The 23,035-nt window shown below is 36.0% G+C and overlaps 1 protein-coding gene across 1 annotated transcript in view; it reads left to right on the top strand.

Moving 5' to 3' along the window:
• Positions 1 to 220: 220 nt before the first annotated feature.
• Positions 221 to 23,035, top strand: part of LOC125367590 (mannosylglucosyl-3-phosphoglycerate phosphatase-like) — a 36,534-nt gene continuing 13,719 nt past the window's right edge. The window contains exons 1-5 of the mRNA XM_048368260.1: positions 221 to 669; positions 5,075 to 5,226; positions 13,435 to 14,015; positions 15,308 to 15,455; positions 16,496 to 16,661. Of these exons, the coding sequence (XP_048224217.1) occupies positions 221 to 669; positions 5,075 to 5,226; positions 13,435 to 14,015; positions 15,308 to 15,455; positions 16,496 to 16,661 (1,496 nt within the window). The remainder of the gene's footprint in view (positions 670 to 5,074; positions 5,227 to 13,434; positions 14,016 to 15,307; positions 15,456 to 16,495; positions 16,662 to 23,035) is intronic.

Raw genomic sequence — 23,035 nt, 5'->3', positions numbered from 1 at the left:
AATTATTTTTAAATTAATAGACAAATGGAAGGACCTCTTCAGTCACAGGATGAAGCACAGATCCAGGTGTAGACTAAGTTTTATTTACAAAGTCCTTGATGGAGGGCATCCCCCCTGTGTTCTTGCAAACAGGTACACTTCTTAGAAGAGGTGCGAGGATCACAGAAACAACAACAACAACAACAACAAGCTCACAAACGTTTACTAAGATTTTAAAGTTATGAGCTTTGACTTTGAGAACTGCGGCCTCTGCTTCACTCACGCTAAGCAGCAAGGGCGCTGGGTGGGTCCTCCAGGCCCATCAGGCAATGGGGCAGGGCCTCTAGTCCTAATCCGGGTCCTCCAAGGGGGTGAGAGGCCTCACCGGAGCGCCAGGCCGCCATCCTACGTACATCACGTACGTCTGCACGTCGCGTCACGTACTGCGTATGCTCCGGCCTCCATTCGACACGCGGAGCGGCGCCGAGGCTCTGCCGGGGACATGGAGACGGCAGAGAAGCCTCCGGCCTTGGCAGGGCCTCCGGCCTCAGGGCTGGAGGCGGAGCCCTCTCTGATAACGTGGGAGGGCCGGTCTGGAGACATGGGCCCCTGCGACTTGACCATCCTTCACTTCAACGACGTTTATGACGTGGACCCGCGGCCTGAGGAGCCCGCGGGAGGCGCTGCCAGGTGTGGGCCGCCATCTTCCCCGCCGTCGGGGCCTGGGGTGGGGGTGGGGTGGTGAGGGTGGAAACCCCGGGCAAGAGGAGGGCCCATCGCTCCCTCATCCCAGCATTAAGAAAGGTCCTTCATAGAAAGCATCAATAACGATGTTCACCCGGTGGTAAGCAGTGAATAAATGCCAGCATTTCCCCTTCATTGTATTATTATTATTTTTTTTTTGCAACTGTCAGCACTCAGGCATCTGTAAGTACTAATTATTAGAGACCTAAAATGTAGACTTTCTTCCTCTCCTCTTCCCGAGACTCTTATGAACGCATGACCCTAGAGTGACTTAGAAAGCAAAGGCAGGCTTGGAGTGGCAGCTGAATGTAGAGCATTGGGGTAGCACGTGCAAGAAGACCCTTGATGGCCATCCCCAAGGCTTTCTTTTTTTTTTTTTTTTGGCCAGTCCAGGGCCTTGGACTCAGGGCCTGAGCACTGTCCCTGGCTTCTTCCCGCTCAAGGCTAGCACTCTGTCACTTGAGCCACAGCGCCACTTCTGGCCGTTTTCTGTATATGTGGTGCTGGGGAATCGAACCTAGGGCCTCGTGTATCCGAGGCAGGCACTCTTGCCACTAGGCTATATCCCCAGCCCATCCCCAAGGCTTTTGAACATTGAGTGATCACATGAAGACAGGAGATTTCAGGATTGATATTTGAAAGTCCTGGAATTTCCCCCCCCTACCGCCCACCTCCCTTTTTTTTTTTTTTTTTTTTTTTTAACTTTTCTTCTTGGGTGATTTTTTTAGTGGCAAGTCACCTTAGTCACTACTCCAGGCTTTAATCACCCTTTCCCTTTAAATTTAGGAGTCTGAGGTCCACAGATCTGATTGCTCTAGTGATTCAGAGATGGAAAATACTAGGGGATAGAGTGTGTTTGGTAAGGCAGTGTGGCTCTAATGTAAAAGAACAGTGAAATATAGAACCTGATGTCCTACCAAATGTTGAATACATGGATAACTGCACCAGTCTAGGTTTTAGTGGGTGGTCAACAATGTGTTTGTGACAAGATGGATCTAAGAGATATTTTAAAGATATTAAGGCAGATGTTGAGTGGAAAAGATAGAAAATTTGTTAGGAAAATTAGACTCATATGAGTAATAAGCATGACAGTAAAATTTAGAAGGAACAGGTGGTATTGGGAGACAGTAGATACTATAAACAAGGCATGGTTATTTGACAGTGTACCAGCAACAATTGAGACTGTGTGTTATGAACATACAGAAAGAGAACAGAAGGTACATTTTTTGTTTAACCCTGGATACTAGAAGCTCTAAACTATTATTATATTCAGTAGTAGTTGTACAAAACATTTTTAATTCAACAATCCTAAACCATTTCTGAAGCAGTAGCTAGTATGAGGGATTGGTGTTGGAAAGGTAATTTGAGATGTTGTGTAGGTAGAAGTGAATGGAAAATAGTTGAGTAACATCTCCTAACTATCCTTTCGTTTCCCATTATTTCATTTTTGTCCTCCATTTTATCCACAAATTATTTTGTATATGTGTAGCTCTTCAGCATCTTGAGGAGAAAATCTTATTGCTTAAATTCTGTAGAGGAGTTCATTTGAACTATATAGGCACTTTGGAGACAGGCTAGTTTTTTCATACATCTATTAATCTGCCTGTGTGTTTTCAGTAGAGCATCTAGTCTGATATACTATGTGATGTATTATTGGCATCATAGGCTGAGGGTCTGAGAGCAAAGTATATACTCCCTTGATTGTCCTTAAGAATTACAGTGCTCGGATTTTCACCAGAGTGTGAAGTAAAAAGCAAAAACTTTGATTTTATTGTTACATTCTTATCAACCATAATGGAGTCTGATGGAAATTGAGTACTAAATACTTTTGATTGGATGAGTATATCCTGAATAATGACTTTGTAACTCAGTCTTACTGTGGTGGTAGTAGTGAAAAGGATTTAGTTAGGTCTTTGTCATTGATCTATTTTTAATGAGCAATTTCTAAACTTTTAGATTTTCAGAAAAAATGAAGATAGCACAAAAATGCACATATATCTGTTATTTACATTTTGCATTAAGTATGGCATGTTACAAATAATGAACCAAAGTTGAGCATTATTATTAACCAGCAAACATACTTGATTTGGATATCTGTAGTTGGTACATGATGTGATTTTGTATATCAATATCCTGTTGCATTTGATATCCATGATTCCTACACTTAGTTTTTAAGAACCATGCTAGTTTTAAGGATTGTTGTTCCGGTACTTTGTATTTTTTTTTCTCTTATGATTAGATTGGGCTATTTTGTTTCCAAGGAAGACCTTAGAAGTAAAGTGCTTTTTTTATGCCACATAGTCTCTGGGGCACATGTTATCAACATGACATATTAATATTGATGTCTGTCAGGTTTTTTTAACTGTACACCTCATCTTTTCACCCATTTCCATACTACTTGGAAGGAATTCATTATGCACAGCTCAGGGTAAACGGAGTAGAAAGCTAGTTTACACTTTCCCATATCTTCATAAATTATTTGTAATCCTTTTGAGTAGGGAATTTCTTGTTCCATATTTAATCATTCACTCATTTATGAAAGCATTGCACTAGTTTCCAAGGATTGGTATAGCAAAATATTGCAAAATAGATGGCTTAACATGTAAGAAATCTTTTCTTTAACATCTGGAGGTTGGAAGTCTGAAGTCAAAGTATTGGGAGGCCGGTTCCTTTAAGAATGTAAGGGAAGAATCTATTTCTGATGAAGGTCAGCATCCTTGGAATTCCTTGGCTGATAACTGTATTACCTAAGTCTGAGGGTTCTGTCTTCACATGACATTTTTCCTGTGTGTTTTTGTGACCAAATTTCCTTTGCCATGTTTGGATATTAGTCTTTTCATTCAAGCCTATTATAATAACCTCATCTCAAGCTTGATTGCATTTGCAAAGTATCTATTCCCAAATAATGGGATTAAGACATCAACATAATCTTTTGGGGAGGGACATATTTCAACTTCTGAAGAGTATGGATTTATTAATGTTACTGACCCTCGATAGACTGTGTCCAATTTTTTTATAGAAGTCTCAGAATGTCATTTAGTTGCTCATCTTGGTAACCAGATCAACTGTTGGTAATGTTGTGGTGGTTATGTTCAACTAACCCTTATCTTATCAAAAGTAAGTGCAATAAAGATGCCTTCAGTTTGGACAAGTTAAAAGAGATTTCAGAGAGTTAAAAGGCCTTACCTCGAGTCTTAGAGAAATCACAAGTGTTCTAGATTGGTTGGGAATGAGCAATCTAGTTTGGAAGTCTAGTTGGAATACATACAAAACAGAAGTTTGAGAGAGCTTGTCCAAGGTCTCTGTTCTTGGCACTAGGATTATTTGATAGACATCAGAATTTACTGATATGATAAGAAGTTGATTCAGCTATTCTGAGGATTGAAAAGGAAAACTATTCAACCTGGAATTAGCATAAGAACACATCCTCTTTACAGTCCTCACACTCTCACATTCACTGTGAGGAATCAGAGAATGGGGAGCAGCCACTGGAGAGGGTTTTCTCAGGGGAAGTTAAGTTTACAAGGGGAGGCAGTAAAATGAAGGAAGTACTTAGTAATGAGGTTGAAGAGATTTGTTTACCAGTAGAACATTAGATTACAAGACTACAAGGAAGCATTATCTTACATCAAACCTGATGGAAGAAATTTAATTTTAAAAACCGAGTTACATGTCAGAGAAATCTTTCCTTTTGTTCTCAGGGGACATAATTCATATTTAAGGCTTTGTGTTTTGTAGTATAATTTGAGTGTCCCTATATGTTTTAAGTGATTCCTTTACCTCATTGTGGTAGGAAGATACCATTTGTCATATGTTTCAGATTTAAATGGAAATACGCTTTAAGAATTTTTTTTTTTTTTTTTTGGCCAGTCGTGGGCCTTGGACTCAGGGCCTGAGCACTGTCCCTGGCTTCTTCCCGCTCAAGGCTAGCACTCTGCCACTTGAGCCACAGCGCCGCTTCTGGCCGTTTTCTGTACATGTGGTGCTGGGGAATCGAACCTAGGGCCTCGTGTATCCGAGGCAGGCACTCTTGCCACTAGGCTATATCCCCAGCCCAAGAATTTTTTAATCTATCAATCAAAATACATGAATTAAAGATACATTGGTTATAGAAAGTGCTCTTGTAAAACATCTGTGCCTTTTACACTTTAGTTTTTATTCTAATTTTGGGGAAAAGTCTTCATGTTGCTATTAAAAATGTAAGTTTGCTAATGGTCATGCATTACATCTGTTTATAAGATGACCTTAGCAATTCTGAAACACACTTGATATTTTAAAAATAGTAAATAAAATGTCTATTTTTTATGCTCAATAGTTGTATAAAATTACAGCATATAATTTTTTTTTTTAGATTTGCAACAGCTTTAAAAAAGTTCAGTTTCCTGAACCCACTCTTGATTTTTAGTGGTGATTGCCTAAATCCTTCAGTCTTAAGTACAATAACAAAAGGAAGGCACATGATTCCCATATTAAATGAATTGGGAGTCCATTTTGCAGTTTTTGGTAAGTATTTATAAGTGATCCTTTCAACTCATTCAGAATTTACAGAGTAATTACACACTACTACTTGATTATTTGATGTAAGCAAATTTCTGTTTACTAGTTTATAGGTACTGAGAATCATTTATCAGAATTGTGCTGTCTGAACATTGGTAATCAAATGAAGATTCGACTTGTGCCTTTATAAAAGTGATCAGTGTTACAGTAGTAATTTAGACCCGGGGCATTAGCTGGACCTGGGTCTGAATCCTGGTTGTATAATGCTCTAAGTAATTGAAAGGAAATATCGACTAATTTCTAAAGCCTCAGTTTTATCAGATATAAAATTAAGAAAATAAGTGTTATCACAAAATATTTGTGTTGACTAAAGATATTATGTATAAGTATAAAGTAAATGGTGCAGTGCTAATAAGCACATAGTAAACATTAGTACAGTTTAGCTATTTTCATTAAGATGAAGTGGTAAGGAACATAAAGGGTATTGGAACTACTGGCAAAATGTGTCACATTTTCATGAGAATATAATGGTTTTTGACTTAATTTGCCTATGTGTAGATTGGAAAGAGGCTGTGATTTACAGGGATCTCCTCTATGTATCTAACTTCCATCCCATTTTAGAGATGCATAGTGGTCCTTTTGGATGGTTTAATATATTTTTTTTTTCTGTGACTTTTTCTAGAAGCTATACTGTGGGCAAAAGAATTGATTCTCATCTTCTAATCACTTTCTCCTATTGGTTAACCACACTATAGTTTTTATTTTAAAAAGAACAATAATACATTGTAAATATTTTCATGTGTTAAGAAAACCTCTTTGATGGTAAGATAAACATAAAATTGCTATCATTTTAATTTGTTTTGAATGTACACAATTGTTCAGGAATAATTTTTATAACACTGTGGCATAGTAGTCTAATCAATAAGCATTTTATTTAATGAATATGTTATTAGATGTTTAGGTTGTTTTCTCAATTTTTTTTTGCCAGTCCTGGGCCTTGGACTCAGGGCCTGAGCACTGTCCCTGGCTTCTTCCCGCTCAAGGCTAGCACTCTGCCACTTGAGCCACAGCACCGCTTCTGGCCGTTTTCTGTATATGTGGTGCTGGGGAATCGAACCTAGGGCCTCGTGTATCTGAGGCAGGCACTCTTGCCACTAGGCTATATCCCCAGCCCTGTTTTCTCAATTTTTGTTTTCACAATAAAACTGGGAGTGTGAAGAGGCTGATATGGGGGGGAAAGGGATATTGAGACATTCTAGATAGGCATTAGGGAGTATTTATTGTAAAAAGTAGGTAAGATGGCAGGATCAAGTAAAGAACAAAATGACTACGTCAAATCCAGTCATTCATACCATAATTCCCAAACTCAGAATGGACTTTGTTTCATTGCATGACAAAGAGTAACAGAAAAAAAGAATCAGTCCTCTTTTTTTTTTTTTCTAGTAGTGTGGTTTAAACTTAATGCTAGCTACGAGCACTGCCACTGGAGCTATGCCTCCCACCCTTTTAATTTTAGCTATTTTTCAAATAGAGTCTTGAATTTTGCCTGGTGTGGCCTTGATTGTAATCTTGTTTATATTACCTCATAGCTGGGATAACAAGGGCATACTACCAGGCCCAGCTTATCGGTTGGTATTAGGTCTCACTAACTTTTTGCCTACGATGACCTGAAATTGCAGTCCTCCTAGTTTCTGCCTCCTAAGTAGCTGTTATTACAGGGAGAGCCACTGTGCCTGGCCTAACTCTTCTTCCATTCTTTGTCTTCTCTGTCACAGACCAAGAAATATTTCTTGGACTCTTTACTATGTGGATTAAAAGTTTACAGTCTAGAAATGTTCCACACTTAAATCCAATATATATCTGTAGTTTTGGTTCCTATTCTGAATTGGACCAAAAATCCTAACTTGTTTATGTTACAGTGTTGAGAAAGAAGGGTTCTGTGATTATTGAAAATCTATCATAGTTGCAGCACACTGACTTCTTAGTGTGAAACTCCTTTCCCCAAGGAATGTATACGTTTGCTGTAAGTGATATTATTATTTTGTTATTTTTGTTTCAATCTTCTTTTTATAGACCTTTTTTAGATGAGTTCTGTTTTAAGAAGTTGAGAAGAAATAGCTAATCCTTGTTGGTTATTTCAGCTTATGTTTTTGCTAGGTATTATAGTACATTTTTGTCTTGATTTTGTAAATTTTTAACAAATCCATTGACATTTGGAAAGTACAAAAATACCAAAAGGCAAAAACTAATTATGTTGCTACTATTTAGTCAACATTTTGTGATACTTGCTTCCATTTTCTTTCATGTATATTTTTCCTGTAGCTGAAATAATTTTATGATTGTACCATTTTGCATACTGCTTTTTTTAATTTTCAAGAATTTTTCTATACATATCAATCTGACTGTGGCTGAAAATAGGTGACACACTCACATGAGAAATTGAAGAAGAGTCTAATAAAAATGCCATTTACAAAGGTATGGGTAAGAGAAGGAAAATCTTAAGGAAAGAGGGATAATATAGCATTCAGGACTTAAAATGTGACAGGGCTGAACTGGGTGTTGTAAGTTTAACTTCAATGTATACTGCAGTTTATAAGTCAGTGTGAAAGCAGAATAATGTAAAATATCTCAATAATTTTATGTTGATTACATGCTGAAATAATACTTGGGATGGAGTTATCTACTATCTGTCTATATCTATCTATCTACCACATTAAATTAGACTGTTGCTTATACTTTATTTCTGTTAAACCTCTAACCCTGGAAAGAGAAGAGAGGACAGCCATGGAAAGATCAGCTAATAGGATACATGGCTGTCATTCCAGCATTACAGTGGATCTACACTGATCTGGAATGGAGAAGGAAATGTGGGAAATAAGTACTTTGAAACTTTTCTTTTCCCAACCAGTATCTCTACACATTCCTCTCTATGCCTACCATTGGTTTAATTCAGTAGGAAGCCAGACAAAGGAACCAGTATTGAAGTCCATAGAAATTGGAGTAACCACATCAAGGTAGAAAAAGATAGGGGCTGAAGCTGGAAGAGATTACTGAAGATATCCAGCATGTCACATAGTAAACAAGCATCATATATACAATTAAACATTCCATTTTATGTATAATATTGTTTTGTGACTCCATTGGGAGAAGCCTTAATATATTCCAAGAATGGGAATTATTTATATATGGTTGCATTTAGAGTAATTAAAAAAATTCAAACAGTTGTTGATTGGAATAACAATTAAGTTCATTGATAAGTATTTTATTTTATTTATTTATTTATTTGCCAGTCCTGGGCCTTGAACTCAGGGCCTGAGCACTGTCCCTGGCTTCCTTTTGCTCAAGGCTAGCACTATGCCACTTGAGCCCAGGGCCACTTCTGGCCATTTTCTGTATATGTGGTGTTGGAGAATTGAACCCAGGGCTTCATGTATACAAGGCAAGCATTCTTGCCACTAGGCCATATCCCCAGCCCCTCATTGATGAGTATTTTAAAACCAACTTCAGAATTTAAAACTTGATAGAATTTTGATACTGACTACTTTATCCTCATACTTAAAAGAAATCTTAAATGAATATATATATATTTTTTTGGCCAGTCCTGGGCCTTGGACTCAGGGCCTGAGCACTGTCCCTGGCTTCTTCCCGCTCAAGGCTAGCACTCTGCCACTTGAGCCACAGCGCCGCTTCTGGCCGTTTTCTGTATATGTGGTGCTGGGGAATCGAACCTAGGGCCTCGTGTATCCGAGGCAGGCACTCTTGCCACTAGGCTATATCCCCAGCCCAGAATATTTTTGTCTATATTGATTGTGAAGCATACAAACTTGATTTAATGTTTGAATATCCTAAATTTTTTCTACTTACTGCTTGAATTCTGAGGTATTGATTGATGGGCTAAATAATTTTAATTGAATCTGACAGTTATTGAGATTTAAAAGTAATAACTCACTGAAAAAATAACAGAATATGAACACTTGTTGATAAAGCTTAAAACACTGCTTAGGACCTTTTTTCTTATCTGAAGAACTGAATGTTAAATGCAGTATGACTAGATTATGATTTCTTACCTCAAGCAGAGTAGTATCTAACTGATTCAAGTTTGTTCTTAAATGTTGTGAGCTATGCTCCAACAATATATTTTTGCTTTGTACTTTTATCATAAGTTCTGTTATATGATACAAATAAACATCTGTTCAGATAACATATTCACCTGAGTGTATTCATAATCAAAACATTTTGATTAAAGAGTAAAAAATTATTCTCCTATGCTTGGCCCCTTTTCTTACTTCCTCCTTTCTTTAGGGTAATCTATTTTTTTTCTTTTGTAGGTTTCTCCTCAAGCATCTTTTTGTGTCATATAAACAAATATAATGATTCATGTTCATCTTGTTATACAAAGAAGCATATTGAATACAGCACTGTCATTTCTTCTTTTCTCATCATTTCTTTACTACATTAAAAAATTCTGCTTTTTGTCCTTCTTTAATTTTATTTAAAATTATAGGGAAATCTTTTGTTAAAATTTAATATCTATTGGGGGAGACTGTATTTTAGTATTGTGCTTGGCCTGATAATTTTTCTAATTAAAATAGTTTTTTCTTAGTGTCAGGCAGGGTTCACTGCAGGGAATTATAATTGGAATTGCTCCTGTGGACTGTGGGTTCCCAGGAAACTGAGTTTTTCTCCTGCTTGGGAAGTAAAAGCCTTTACCTCAGCAAGTGCCAGTGGATGACAAAAGTGACACAGTGTGCCCTATCTGTTCTTGTATCAGGCCATTCCAGAGAGTTGATTATTGTTTCTCTTTGAATCCAGTTGAGTGACTAGGCATGAAGTACAAACTGCCCAAATACAGTGGAGGTGACCAGGGATTAGGAGCCTGAATACACGCCCACACACACATGCACACACATACACTTTAAATAACTTAATTAAAATAAACTCCGGTTAAAGTCATGTTCTTAAATTTCAAGCATAATTTTTGTATCTAAATTTGTGATAGCTAACTTTAGATTTAAAATGAACTTGAAGCTGGCCACTAGTGCGCTTTATGCCTCTACACCCAATATCTTTATCATTTCATGATCTTTTGTGTGGAGAGACCACATTTTATTTATCCATTCATCTACCAAAAGTCATCTTGGTGGCTTCTAAGTTGCCACAATTGTAAGAAAGCCATTATAAACATCTTTGCTAAGTGTTTTTGTAAGCATAAATCTTCAGTGTCTTTGATTAAATCCCAGGGAGTTTGATTGCTAAATTATATATATATATATTTTTAAGAAAACTGAACAATGTATGGTGGCTCATAATTGTAATCCTAGTTACTTGGGAGGCTGAAATCAGGCAGACTACCGGTTAAGACCAGTATGCAAAAGTTCATGAGACTTCCATGTCAGAGAATAACAAGGTTGGTGCTGTGGTATGTGCCTGTTATTCCAGCTATATTGGAAGTATAAAATAGGGGAGCACTGTTGAGGCTGAACTGGGAAAAAACAAAGATGACTTTATTTGAAAAAGGAATGGGGCATGACTCAAATGCTAAATTGTCCAACTAGAAAATAAAGCCCCTAAGTTCAAAACTCTTCTTTGACCAAGATACATCATGCCCATAAATGAACACATTAAATGGAAATCCCTTTGTAGAATTATTTAAACATAACAAAAAGAATAAAAATGAAAACTACCAAACCTTAATGCTACCTACAGACAACTCCCCACATAAAAAAAAACTTGCAGAACAGTTTTCCAAAGGATCATATCATTTTGCATTACAACCGACAATGAATAAAAATTCCTGTTACTTCACATCCTCATCAGTATTTGACAGTGTTTGTATCTGATAGGTATGTAGTCATATTGTTTTCAGTTTTCATGATGATGTACAATCTAGTTCATCTTTTTATATACTTACTTGCTATGTTAAGTATTTGACACATTGCAATCAGTTTGTTGATTTTCTTACTATTGAGTTTTTTTTTTTTTTTTTTGCCAGTCCTGGGACTTGAACTCAGGGCCTGGGCACTGTCCCTGAGTTTCTGCTGCTTTTATCTTCCTTTTTTTTTTTTCTCAAGGCTAGCACTCTGCCACTTGAGCCACCGTGTCACTTCTGGTTTTTTCTGTTTATGTAGCAGAAATGTTTAATTTTAATGCATTCCACTTTATCAATTCTTTCTTTATATACTTAGTGTTGTATCTAAAAAGTCATTTCCAAAAACACAGTTATTTATATTTTCCCTGATGTTACCTTCTAAATAAAGTTCATGATGTTTAGCTTTAAAAGGATATCAAGTTTCAGGGTCATTCGTTGAAAAAAGTATTTTTTTCCATTGTGCTGTCTTCTTTGTCAAAGGTCTACTATATATGTGAACCTTTTTCAAGATTTTCATCCTGTTCCACTGATCCATTTGTGGATTTTTTAAAATAAACCAGTACCACTGTATGCTGAACTCTATGAAGTTTATAATATGCCTTGAAATGAAGTAGTGTCAGTTTGTAAAGTTTTGTTCCTTTCTAATATTGTATTGCTTACTTCAGGTCTTAGGCTTTCCATATACACATTCAAGTCTGTTTGTTAATATCCACAGAATAATTTTCTTTTGGTTAGAGGTGCATTGAATCTAAAGACCAGTTTGGGAAAAACTAAATCTTGGGAATTTTGAGTCTGTTTGTAAACATTCAGGATCTCTCTACTTCTCTGATTTCTTTCATCATAGTTTTGTACTTTCTCTCATATATATTGTATACATATTTTGTTAGATTTATACCTAACTATATACTTTTGGAGGGGCATAAATGTAAATCATATGTGTTTTTAATTCCAATTCTCATTGATCATTGCTGATACATAGGAAAGTGGTGAATTGAACTTTGATCCTGTAGCCTTATCATGATACTTTTATTAATTCCACAGTTATATAGTAAGATTCGTGTCCATTATAAATATTATTGTAAGGAACTATAAGTGGTTATTTAACTGTAACAGGTTGAGTATTCCATATCCAAAATGCTTGGGACCAGAAATGTTTAGGATTTCTAACTTTTTTGACTTGGGGATATTTCTATATACAGAATAAGAACATCTCAGGAGATAGGTACCAAGTCTAAAAATGAAATTCATTTATGTTTGTTTCATGTAGACCTTAAATAACTGGATTGAAGATAATTCTATATAACTAAATGTCCTATGCTTTGACTGTGACATGTTACCTGAGTCCAGGTATGAAATTATCTGCTTGTGGAATCATATTGGTGCTCAGAAAATTTTCAGGTTTTGGAGCATTTTAGATTTTCAGAATATGGAAGCTCAGTATTTACTATATTATCTGCAATAGCCCCATCAAAGAATTTTCTCAAGAAATGGTCTTGGAAGAGGAGACCTGTTGAGGGTGTTGGTGATAAAAAGTTTTAACTAAATCAACAATTATAAAATTATCTAATGACATAAAAGCAAATATAATGTGTAAAGGTCTCTGATTCTGATGAATTGACATCACTTGTCAACACAAAGAATGAAACTAGCTTACACCTCATTTTTTGCTTAATAGCATTTATCATGCTGATTAATCTAAAAATGGATATAAAATTTCACTCTGTTGTTAAGACTTCCTTTATATAAATCTTATGCTTTAAAATAGGAAATGATAAAAATATACATCAGGACATTATTAATCTTATTGGAGTTTTTCTTTTTATTTATAATAGGATCTACCACAGAATTAGTTTGAATAGTAGTAACTTCAGAATTCAGATTTTGATTTTTGTAATTATGTAACTATGGAATAAAACTATGTCAGGATTTCCATTTCTTCACAGTGTGATTGATTTTTTAAAATGATATTTTGGTTAGCAGTAGAAATATAGCTTTTTATAAATTGTATCTTTATATAAAGTGTTTTTATACTCATTAAAATAATCTTAATTAGCATTTTATTAATCATAAATATCATTAATGATATCATTGCGTTTCCCCTGATTGGATGGCTTCTTTGAAGAATTTCTTTAAGAACTCAAGGCTATCTGAATTACAAGGAGAAAAATCTTTAGAGTGAAGGTCTCTATTTTTAAATCATTTGTAAAGAGAAGTTGGGATAATTGATTGTATGCTCTTAACATATAGACTTTCAAATACCAGAAGCTCTTCTAGTTGGAAAACTAAGTTAATATGAAAATAGAATAACATTCTTGTGAATTTAATGTAAAACTTTTTCATTTTAGGAAACCATGAGTTTGATTTTGGTGTTGATGTTTTAGAAGAATACATGAAACAAATGCATTTTACTTGGTTTCTCAGTAATGTCTATGACAGATTTACTTCTGAACCTCTCGGACATGCTGTAGTAAAAAAATTAGTTAATTGGAACAATATAAAAATTGGCTTAATGGGATTAGTTGAAGAAGATTGGCTAGATACTCTGGCCACTGTTAATAAGTCAAATGTAGACTATAAAGATTATGTTGATGTTGCTAATGAAATAGCAGTAGAACTTAAAGAAGAAGGAGCAGATATTGTTATTGCAATAACTCACATGAAGTGGGGAAATGATACAAGGCTTGCCCAAGGAGCAGAAGGAGTCAATTTGATTCTTGGAGGCCATGACCATGAATATGGAATCAGGAAAGTAAATGAAACTTGGATTGTGAAAAGTGGATCTGATTTTAAAAACTTGACAAAAATAAACATAAGACTTTTTGATTCATCTTTCCAATGCATATTCGAGAAAGTGGATATTTTAAGTTATTTGGAAGAAGATTCATATATCAAAGCAATAGTAAAAGATTTTACTCAAAACATACAGGTAGGTGAATATTAAATATATTATTTTGCAAAGTATTGATTGCTTACATGAACTTTTTAGACACTACTGAAACATATATTTAATGAATTAGCACAGTACAGGTGGCATTTTTAATCACAAATTGTTTGTTTTGTTTTATTGGATTTTTATTTTTCAATAATGTTTTATTTTGCCTTAAATGTGATTGGAATTTAGACCAAGATTAATGTTTTGTGGGTTATTTTTGTTTTGCTTTTGTTTTTGTTTTTGTTTTTCGCCAGTCCTGGGGCTTGAACTCTGGGGCTAAGTGCCGTCCCCAAACTCCTTTAGCTCAAGGCTAGCACACTACCACTTAAGCCACAGCTCCACTTCCAGCTTTTTCTGTGATTAATTGGAGATAAAGGTCTCAGGGTCTTTCCTGCCTTGGCTGACTTAGAATGGCGATTCTCAGATCTCAGCCTCCTGAGTAGCTAGGACTGAGCCACAGGCTTCTGACTGTGTTAAGAATTTTTGTGAAAATATTTTTCAATACTCTTGTTAGTCAAGTTTCCTAAGAGCTCTGTTAAAAAAAAGAAGTTTATATCAGCTTGTAATGAAAAGGAATTCTTTTCTCCTTTCTACTTAAATTACTCTATATTTTAGTAGTTTGTAATAAGGCCACTTAAACTTTTATATGAATTAGAAGACTTGTTGCTCAGCTTATTTCCCAAAGCCTTATTCACAATATAATAATATAATCCCTTAGGGGGTGTGTGTGTGTGTGTGTGTGTGTGTGTGTGTGTGTGTGTGTGTGTGTGTAATTAGCAAGAACTGAAAGTGGCTCTGTGGCTCATTTGATAGAATGCCATCCTTGAGCACAAAGAGGCTCATGGACTACACCCAGGTCCAACAAAAATAAACTTTCAAGAACCGATAAGAAACATGGACCCAGGTACACGCATTTTTTCATGAATTGTCTTGTACCTGAACTGGTTCTATGGGAATATAGCTTCCTGTTTTGATTTTTGATTGAAATATAAATGGATAGCTTTATGTTTGGATTAGCTTGGTACTGGGAATATATTTATCACAGTATTCTGGTTGTCACGGATGGTGAGGATAGCTCCTAGAATTTGATACCTGACTCTTTATTTGGTTCTGAAATATAGATGATTGTTGAACTGTGTAATGTTGTGCATCTTTTTAGTACTCTTAATTGGAGAAGAAAGGTTGTAGTAACTTGATTTTGAATTGGAGATAAGGAAAAAAGGTCAGAAGGAGAAAAATTAATAAAATATGTTTATTTTTAGATGGCTAATTTTTAATTCTTTTAGTACATGTTAGAAGAAGTTCTCTGCCCAATTGATATGGAATTGGATGGTCGTGAAATTACTGTAAGAAGAAGTGAGAGCAATCTTGGAAACTTGGTAACTAATGCAATGTTAGAGGCTACTCGTGCTGATGTAGCACTACTTAATTCAGGTGATTTCATTGTTTAATTTGTTAAACATAGAATGAATAAATTAGGTCTTCAGAACTTACAATAGCTGTAATCTTTTAGTATATGCAAAATCCTATTTAGAGATTCATTATTTGATAAGCTCCTCATTTTCTGTTATGTTCAGGTACAACCTTTGTAATTAGATGTTGTAGTTTAAATTATTTGAAAACTAAAGCATCTAGTTTTCAAAATTTTAACTTTTGTTTTCAAAGATGTTTCAAATGAACATTTGCCTTTTCCAGTACCTGTTTAAAATGTGATGTTTTATTATGCCTTGATTATATGAGAAGCGGTCAATTAAAACCTTTCACTTAAGTTCTTGCTCTTTCATCAGTTTTCCTTTTGCTACCTATGCAGTAAGAGGAAGTGGGAAACAGTAAGAGGAAGTGTGTAAGGCAAATGGAAAATTTCCTAGCCCAGCCATCTTTGTGAACTAATCATCTGGAGTTGATCTTTCTAGGATTATGAGATACTGAATGGATGATTTCACACTCCAGGAACCAGAAAGCTTCAAAAGTTTATAACATAGCATAATTTAACATCCTAACCAAAGGATTCTTATAGTATTTTCACTGAAAGTATAAGGGACACTAGTCTTAACACAGGAATAACTTCTGGTAATTTGTGGAACATTTTGTAAATGTGAAATTTGTTAAATTTTATTATTATTGACTTAGGCAATCTTTGGAGTTGTTGCCTGTGGAGGTCTTTGAAATTAGGTGATCTTTATGGAAGGCTTTAGGCATAACCTGACTGAAAACAAGGAGAGAGGCAGTGGTTTTTCAGGTGTAATATTCTGTAACATAAGGGGAAAATGGTAGTTATCATGAAATGAAATCTTTTCAAAACGAGTTTACTAGATATAACAATATGATTACCATGTAGGTAACACAGGGAGGTCTTGAACACATGAGCAGAAACTTTTGTCAACATGGTAGATAACTCTGAAGTTTTAAACATAACATTGAGTCATAAAGGTGATGTTTTATGATGATTAATGTTGTTTTTTAAATTAATATAGGCACTCTCAGATCTGACCGAATACATCCACCAGGGAATTTCACTTTGCATGATCTCTTGGCTGTTCTTCCCATAGTAGACCCAGTTTTAGTTGTCAGGGTAACAGGTGCACAGCTGCTTGATGCACTTGAAAATGGAGTTTACAAGTACCCAGCTTTAGATGGGAGGTATGTATATAATTTTGATATACTACTTTTTATTTTTCATATAATGAACATTCTAGATTTAAATATGATATAACATTTAAAATTTAGAAAGCTTTAAAATGCTAATGTGTAATGGTGATAAAAAATAAGTTGTATACTAAATAGCATGAGATGTATTGGTGTACAAATTATACTTAATATTATGGTTTTTAGTTGTATATGGATATATTTGGATGGATCTTGAACTTCAGTTTTCAATTTTACTTCATTGAGAAATAAATTACTACTTTGTTGGCTGTGTTTTATACCCAAATCCAAATCTATAACTCTTAAGTAAATGAAAGTAAAGTAATAGACTTAAATGGTAGGAGCGCTTCTCTCTTTTAAACCTTAATCTACAGTGTCATTATATTGCACATTATAGGGCATGATAGTGGCAAGAATTGCCAAACAGAAAAAAAGAATGAAACCAACAACCTAGAAAAAAACCTTATAGAAAGATTTTATGCTTTTATAAAATCTTACATTTTGTTTAAAAACTTATCCTGAGAAGTTAGTCACATGATTTTATTTACATTGTAAAGTATTTTTATGTTCAATTTACATTATAAAAGTATTTTCTGTAATGTTTGGAGTCATACAATTTTTTTTTTTTTTGGCCAGTCCTAGGCCGTGAACTCAGGGCCTGAGCACTGTCCCTGGCTTCTTTTTGCTCAAGGCTAGCACTCTGCCACTTGAGCCACAGCGCCACTTCTGGCCATTTTCTGTATATGTGGTGCTGGGGAATCAAACCCAGGGCCTCATGTATAAGAGGCAACCACTCTTACCACTAGGCCATATTCCCAGCCCCTGGAGTCATACAATTTTTGTCATAATAAAATGTAGAACATTTTCATTCCCCATGAAAGAAGGGACATCATCTATCAGCAGTGAGCATCGGTGCCTCCCAAAGCCCCCAGCCCTTGACAAGTACTAATCTTTTATCTCCATGTTTTTGCCCATTGTCTATGTTTCATGCAAATGGAATCTTATGTCATGCCTCCCCCCTTTCCTTGCCAATTCCAGGGCTTGAATTTAGGGGCTTTATGTGATCAGCATGCTTCCTCAGAGCTCAACTGCTGTACCACTTGAACCATACCTCCAGTCTGGCTTTTTCTTGATGATTTTGGAAATGGAATCTCATAAACTTTTCTATCCAAGCTGGCTTTGCTTGACCCTCCAGATCTCAGCCTCCTGAGTAGCTAGGATTATAGGTATGAGCCCTCAGCACCTGGCTTAACATGACCCCTTTTACTGAGCATACTTATTTGCCAGCACTTCATTTCTACTCGTTTACATTGCTGAGTAATGTTCCATTATATGGATAAAAGCACATTTGTCCATGTACTGGTCAATTGTCATTAGGATTGTTTCTACTTTTTGTTTGTAATAACAATACTGCTATAAAAATCCATGCATGAGTATTTGCTTGAACTCTTAGGTATACACTTAGGAATGTAACAGATGAATCATATAGTAATTCTTTATTTATTTTTTATTTTATATATATATATATATTTATTATCAAACTGAATTACAGAGAGGTTACAGTTTCATACATAAGGAACTGGATACATTTCTTGTACTGTTTGTTACCTCATCCATCATCCCCCCCTTCCCCCTCCACCTTTCCTTCCCCCCTCCCATGAGTTGTTCAGTTCATTTACACCAAACAGTTTTGCAAGTATTGCTTTTGTAGTTGTTTGTCTTTTTTTACCCTGTGTCTCTTGATTTTGGTATTCCCTTCCAATTTCCTAGTTCTAATACCAGTATACCCAGTTTCCAATATACTCAGATAAGACACAGAGAAAGTGTAGGTACAACCACAGGAAGGTGATACAAAAGATCATCAATAATAGAGGCTACAATTACATATGGCACGTTGAATGTAGTTACAGCAATTGTTGCTATAACATGGAGTTCATTTCACTTAGTATTCTCTTATGTGTTCGTAAGGGTATAGCTATTGGGCTCCTGTGATCCTCTGCTGTGACTTGCCTAAACCTGTGCTAATTATTCCCAATAAGGGAGACCATAGAGTCCATGTTTCTTTGGGTCTGGCTCACTTCAGTTAGTATAATTTTTTCCAGGTCCTTCCATTTCCTAACAAACGGGGCAATGTCATTCTTTCTGATAGAGGTTTAAAATTCCATTGTGTATATGTACCACATTTTCCTGATCCATTCTTCTACTGAGGGGCATCTGGGTTGGTTCCACATTCTAGCTATGACAAATTGTGCTGCGATGAACATTGTTGTGCTGGTGGCTTTAGTGTGATTATATTTGTGGTCTTTTGGATAGATACCCTAAAGTGGGGCTGCTGGGTCATAGGGGAGTTTTATGTTTAGCCTTCTGAGGAATCTCCATACTGCTTGCCAGAGTGGCTGAACCAGTTTACATTCCCACCAACAATGGAGTAGGGTTCGCTTTTGGCCACATTCCCTCCAACAGTTGTTACTGTTAGTTTTCTTGATATAGGACATTCTTACTGGGGTGAGATGGAATCTCAATGTGGTTTTGATTTGCATTTCTTTTATGGCCAGTGATGTAGAGCACATTTTCATATGTCTCTTGGCCATTCTCATTTCCTCATCAGAGAAGTCTCTTTTTAAGTCTCTAGCCCACTTGATGAAGGGGCTATTGGTTCTTTGTGGTTTTGTTTTGGAGGAAGGTTATTTTTTTAGTTCTGCATATATTTTCGATATGAGGCCTTTGTCTGTTGAATGGCCAGTAAAGATCTTCTCCCAATCTGTGGGCTTTCTGTTTATCTTGTGAGCTATGTCCTTTGCTGTGCAGAAGCTCTGCAGTTTGATGCAGTCCCATTTGGCTAACCTTTCTTTTATTTGTAGCCTTTCTGGGTCTTTGTTAAGAATGTTCCATCCTGTGCCAAGGAGCCCAAGTGTTTCTCCTACTCCTTCGATTAGTGTTTTTATGGTATCTGTTTTGATTTCGAGGGCGTTAATCCATTTGGAATTGATTTTGGTGCAGGGTGATATATAAAAATCTAGTTTGTTGCATGTGTTGAACCAGCTTTGCCAGCACCATTTGTTAAAGAGGCTATCTTTCTTCCAGACAATTGTTTTAGCTCCTTTATCAAAGATTAAGTAGGTGTAGTTCTGTGGGTTCATTTCTGGGTCTTCAATTCTGTTCCATTGGTCTTCAGGCCTGTTCCGGTGCCATTACCAAGCTGTTTTTATTACTATAGCTTTATAATTTAGCTTGAAGTTGTGTATTGTAATACCTCCAGCACTGTTCTTTCTGCTTAGGATTGTTTTTGCTATTCTAGGTCTTTTATTGTTCCATATGAATTTCTGGATTGTTTCCTCTATTTCATTAAAGAATGGTGTTGGGATATTAATGGATATTGCATTGAATTTGTAGATAGCCTTTGGCAATATTGCCATTTTGATTATATTAATCCTCCCTATCCCAGAGCATGGGAGGTTTTTCCATTTCCTTAGTTCTGCCTTAATTTAATTTTTCATGTTTTTAAAGTTCTCATCGTAGAGGTCTTTCACTTCTTGGTTAAGGTTATTCCTAGGTACTTTATGTTTCTTGAGGCTATTGCAAAAGGAGTTGTTTTCCTGATTTCAGCCTCGGTTTTTGGGTTGTTATCAGAGAGAAAGGCTGTTGATTTTTGAGGGTTTATTTTATATCCTGCAACTTTGCCAAAGTTTTGGATCAGCTCTAGTAGCTTGGTGGGTAGATTCTATGGGGTTCTTTAGTTATAGGATCATGTCATTTGCAAAGAGAGAAAGTTTAACTACATCTTTTCCTATTTGGATCCCCTTTATATTTTCTTCTTGCCTAATTGCTCTGGCTAGGAATTCTAGTACTATGTTGAAAAGAAGGGGAGAGAGTGGACATCCCTGTCTTGTTCCTGAATTTAAAGGGAATGGCTTTAGTTTTTCATGATTGAGAGTTATGCTTGCTGTTGGTTTGTCATAAACTGCCTTGATTATATTCAGGATTGTTCCCTGGAATCCCAATTTTTCCAGGGTTTTAGCATAAATGGATGCTGGATTTTATCATACACTTTCTTCGCATCGAGTAATATAACCATGTGGTTCCTTACCTTGCTCCGGTTGATGTGGTGGATTACCTTAATTGACTTGCGTATATTGAACCAATTTTGCATCCCTGGGATGAATCCAGTTTGATCGTGGTGTATGATTTTTTTGATGACCTGTTGACGCTATTGGCCAGAATTTTGTTGAGAATTTTTGAGTGTATGTTCATCAGGGAAATTGGTCTATAGTTCTCTTTCCGTGATGAGTCCCTGCCTAGTTTTGGGATGAGGGTTATACTGGCTTCATAGAAAGTGTCTGGTAGTGAACGTTCTCTTTCAATTTCATTGAAGAGTTTGAGAAATATTGGTGTGAGTTCTGTTTTGAAGGCCTTGTAGAATTCTGCAGTGAATCCATCTGGACCTGGGGTTTTCTTGGATGGGAGATCACTTATTGCCATTTCTATTTCAATACTGGATATGGGTCTGTCTAGAAGGTTTAAATCTTCATGGTTCAGTTTGGGGATATGAATTTTTTCTAGGAAATCATCCATTTCTTCCAAGTTCTCGAATTTGTTGGCATAAAGGTTTGCAAAATAGTCCCTTACTATGGTCTGAATTTTGGTTGTTTCTGTGGTGATTTTGCCTGATTCATCTCTTACCTTGTTTATTTGAGTGTGCTGCCTTCGTTTTTTGGTCAGGTTTGCTAGGGGTCTATCTTGTTGATTTTTTCAAAGAACCAACTCTTTGTTTTGTTGATTCTTTCTATGTTTTTTTTTGTCTCTAATTGATTTAATTCAGATTTGAATTTAATTATTTGCTTCCGTCTATTGATTTGGGGTTTGGCTTGTTGTTCTCTCTCAAAGAAATTAAGGTGTTTCCTTAAATGATTGAGTTGCTGTTTCTCCAGTTTGTTGGTGTATGCATTCAGAGATATAAATTTTCCTCTGAGTACTGCCTTTGCTGTGTCCCAAAGGAGCTGGTACTTTGTGTCCTCAACATGATTGAGTTCAATAAACATTTGAATTCCGTTTTAATTTCCTCAATGACCCACTGATGGTTCAGCAGTGTGTTGTTTAGTCTCCATGAATTGTAGGATTTTCTGTGGTGGCTGTTTGAGTTGAGCTCTAATTTTATTCCATTGTGGTCTGAGAGAAGGAAGGGAATGGTTTTGATACTTCTGAATTTGTACAGATTTTCTTTGTGCCCTAAGATGTGATCTATTTTGGAGAATGTTCCATGTGCCGCTGAGAAGAATGTGTATTCTGTTATTGCTGGATGGAATATTCTGTAGATGTCGATTAAGTCTAGTTGGTCTATGCAATTGTTTAGTTCTGTGGTTCCTATATTGTTTTTGGCGTGTTGATCTACCCAGAGGTGATAGTGGAGTGTTAAAATCCCCAACTATCAATGTGTTTGGGTCTATGAATGTTTTTAGAGTAAGTAGTGTTTGTTTGATGAAGTTGGGTGCTCCTGTATTTGGTGTGTAGATATTTAGGATGGATATATCTTCCTGTAGGAGAGATCCCTTTACTAGTATGTAGTAACCTTCTTTGTCTCTTCTTACCTTTTTTAATTTGAAGTCAATTTTGTCTGGTACTAGGATTGCAACTCCAGCCTGCTTATGGGGGTCTTTTGCTTGATAGATTTGATTCCAGGCTTTCACTTTTAGAAGATGTTTACTTTTGCTGGATAGATGTGTCTCTTGGAGGCAGCAGAAAGATGGATCTTGATTTTTGATCCAACTTATGAGCCTATGTTGTTTGATTGGCAAATTTAGTCCATTAATGTTGAGAGTTAGGATTGAGAGCTGATCATTTGTTCCTTTCATTATCCCTATCTTGTTAAAGGCTGAGTCTTCCTATTTGTTGATCTGATATTCTGGTTTACTATTTAGGGTTCATTTCTCTGTCTGCATTGGGACCTTGATTATTTTCCCTGTAACAGTACATCTTTGAGGATTTTTTTGTAAAGCTGGTTTGGTGGAGATATATTATTTCAGTTTTTCCTTACTGTGGAAGACTTTTATTTGACCTTCGGTTATGAATGAGAGTTTAGCTGGGTATACTATTCTTGGTTGGTAGTCATTTTTATATAGGGTTTGGCATACCTCATTCTAGGCTCTCCTTGCTTTCACGGTTTCTGCTGAGAAATCTGGGGTAATTCTGATGGATTTTCCTTAAATGTGATTGTTTTCTTCTCCCTAACAGCTTTAAGGATTCTTTCCTTGGACTCTACTGATCCTGTTTTGATCACAATGTGTCGGTGGGATGTCCTTTTCTGGTCTGGTCAGTTTGGGGTTCTAAATGCTTCTTGTATCTGTATAGGCCTATCCTTCTGGATATTTGGG

The sequence above is a fragment of the Perognathus longimembris genome, chromosome 19 (assembly GCF_023159225.1).
Source record: "Perognathus longimembris pacificus isolate PPM17 chromosome 19, ASM2315922v1, whole genome shotgun sequence".
In the NCBI taxonomy this organism is placed as follows: Eukaryota; Metazoa; Chordata; class Mammalia; order Rodentia; family Heteromyidae; genus Perognathus; species Perognathus longimembris.
This window is presented reverse-complemented; position numbering and strand designations above follow the sequence as displayed.